This window comes from Adiantum capillus-veneris, chromosome 7 (assembly GCF_014529385.1).
Source record: "Adiantum capillus-veneris isolate H3 chromosome 7, ASM1452938v2, whole genome shotgun sequence".
Lineage (NCBI taxonomy): Eukaryota > Viridiplantae > Streptophyta > Polypodiopsida > Polypodiales > Pteridaceae > Adiantum > Adiantum capillus-veneris.
In genome coordinates this window covers 24,476,836-24,479,639 of record NC_140937.1, presented here as the reverse complement: position 1 = coordinate 24,479,639, position 2,804 = coordinate 24,476,836, and the positions used below count along the sequence as shown (strand labels likewise).

Below are 2,804 nucleotides of genomic sequence, written 5' to 3'. Positions count from 1 at the left end.
GAGAGAGAGAGAGAGGGAGGAGAGAGAGAGAGAGAGTCATTGGTTTGCGAATGGATCGGAAAGTAGAAAGTTGAACCGCCCATTTTTCTATTGACGTGTGAGCAGGTTAACTAAACACTTTCTCACGGGATCTCTATGAAGCAATCTAAGGCGGTGGAGCCCACCTGAGGTCGAGAATTTGCTGACGTGGGATAAAACTGTGGTTCTGCGTGAGCCGCTTGCTGACGGGTGTGCCAGCTCGGACGGTTGCCCCCTGCATGCGAGTCCTTCTTTACCATACGGCTGGCGTTTCAACTCTCGATGTGGCCGGTCTCTTTTGCCCACGCGGCACAAGCTCAAAATAAATATCGTTCCTTTCCCAAATTCTCAACCTTCAGAGGAAGCTGTCTCCCAACTTTGCTCAGGGATTCATTACTGACTCCTCATTAGCTCTGATTATGAGTCTTCCTCTTGCAATTCAGCCCTAATTACCTCCATCGCCAAATGGAGCAGCACAGAGCAATGAGTATGCATGCATATGCCCGGCGCCTCTTGCAAGAGGTGGCAGTGGCCGTTCCCCCCGCCTCTCCAGCACCTAGCCCTGCCGACAGCGGTGATCAAAGACCTGCAAGCTCCATTTCGGCTTCATCATCTGGCAATAGCCCCTTCAATGTTAGCTCCCAATTCAGCCCTGCCATGATAATTATTCTCGTCATTCTGCTCAGTGCATTTTTCTTCATGGGTTTCTTTGCCATTTACGTTCGCCGGTGCACAAGCGAGGAAAACTTCTCACATCATGGCAACACACGCGCCGGCACGTCACGGAGGCACAATGGCACTGCAGGCCTTCAACGTGGATTGGGGGTGGATCCATCTTTGGTAGAAAGCTTTCCGATGGTGTCATATGCAGTTGCGAAGAGAAAGGGATGCAACGAATGTGTGGTGTGCTTGGCAGATTTTGAAAGAGAAGAAGAATTGAAGCAGTTGCCTAAGTGCAAGCATGTCTTCCATCTGGAGTGCATCGGCGTGTGGTTAGAATCACATACAACGTGCCCTCTGTGTCGACGGAGCTTGGTGAATTCCGATAGGTGGTCAGTATCGTGGAGATGGGGTGGATCTAGCAGGGGGTCAGCTAGACTAAATGAAGGGGAAAGCTCGCACTCTAGCAGAGGTGGAAACCCATTTCTTGGGGGGCCAATTGGTTCTAGCAGGGGATCGCGAATAAGGGTGCCCAGCCGCAATGGCAATGAGAGTCTACATGCGCAAGAGGAGGGTGAATTGGTACGCAGTGGCTCCTTGTATGCAAGCCCTGATCCAACGATTGAGATGGCACTGCCCGGCAGTGCTCCACCGGCATTGTTCGTGGGCTCGTCAACGGCGTTGGAGATTGTAGCAGAGGATTTGAATGCAGGAAATACGTCGTGCAGTCTGTATGGGGTGGTGGCAGCTAGCCGCCAGCGGGCAAGAAATAATGGGGCAAGCCATCTTTTGACATCAGAGGGCGCAGAAAAACGGACACCTACGTCAACGCAGGGGGGGGCACAAGGGCGGAGTAGGCTGGGGCGGTCCAACTCAACTGGTCACTCATTACGCAAGGAAGCGATGAGCAGGGCGGCAGCAGTGGCGACGGAAGCTGCAGGCAGCTGCGCCATGGCGGTGCCACCCAGCCAATCGCCGCTGCACAGGTCTAGGAGTGCGGGCCTGGAGGAGGAAGAGGCCATGGTGGGCCCCGAGGCTGCGACATCAGACGAGAGCCCTGTGAGTGCGGGTGGGCATGCCGCCCCTTCTTCTGCAGAGAGTATACGTAACGCCCTCTGAGTCACTTTTCTCAGACGCGTGCAGCCAAAGTTTTCCCCGAAAATGCATGTACAGAAAAAGAGCTTAGAAAAAGAATGGGCTGCTATAAGCTGTACTGTAATTGCTTTATGGGTTCCATTTTTTAGAACAATTTATTAATCATATCATGATCACTTTCATGGGTATTTTGTGCGATCCAGCAATATGGGGGCAAAGGCAACATTGATATTCTCGAATCTCGTAGATAGGCTAGTAGTGCCGGTAGGCTATTATTCTCTTCTCTCATGATGTTTCAATACTTTTAGCACATTATATTTTGAAGCATTACACAAGCCTAGGTTGGTGATACCCATAGCTACAGTGAAGACGAGGAGTCAAGAACAGGAAGAGAACTTATCCCTCAGGACCCAAAGACTTATCCAAAAATTATTGAAATCAAGACCTCTTGAATGTGTGTGTGTGTGTGTGTGTGAGAGAGAGAGAGAGAGAGAGAGAGAGAGAGTGAGAGTGCACAAGTTGAAACAAAAGAGTATACGAAAACGCACACGTTGGCTCATAGTGGTGACCGTTTGGGGACTCCATGTTTTATACAAGTTGTGCAATTCTTGATATTTGCAATAAGCATACTACTCTTTTCATCTCGTGGGTAAAATATCGAAGATCCCATGCCTTACCTCTTCGGAACTTCAAACATGCGGTGCTGCAATATCATAGTTATCTCTCCAATATCGAACGCATCTGGTTTTTAGAGCACTCGATACGGCCTTCATCATTTGAATAATATAGAAAAATCCAAAAATGATCGAGAACTTGGAAAGTTTCTTCCATGGAGACTTGAAGCTCATCGTATTGTGAATTATCTCACGGGTAACGTTACAAAGGGCTAAAAAAATACATTTTTTCTAATCGATGAAAATAAGGCCGAACTTGAAATTCTCCCTGTTTTTAGGTCAAAATTTGGAGCTTTTGCCAGTAATTGCACTAAAACTTGTGTAAATTTCCAAATTTTCTTAAAAGCAAGCTCAAGA

The 2,804-nt window shown here is 48.5% G+C and overlaps 1 protein-coding gene across 1 annotated transcript; it reads left to right on the top strand.

The window, feature by feature from the left end:
* Window positions 1-245: 245 nt before the first annotated feature.
* On the top strand, window positions 246-1,961 carry LOC147453570 (uncharacterized). The gene has a single exon (XM_086515730.1). It carries the CDS (start codon window positions 484-486, stop codon window positions 1,795-1,797), a length of 1,314 nt encoding a protein of 437 aa, XP_086371856.1. The 5' UTR covers window positions 246-483; the 3' UTR covers window positions 1,798-1,961.
* Window positions 1,962-2,804: the final 843 nt, after the last annotated feature.

Coding starts and splice junctions, on each gene's coding strand:
- LOC147453570 (XM_086515730.1), top strand. CDS start 484: ATGGAGCAGCACAGAGCAATGAGTATGCATGCATATGCCCGGCGCCTC.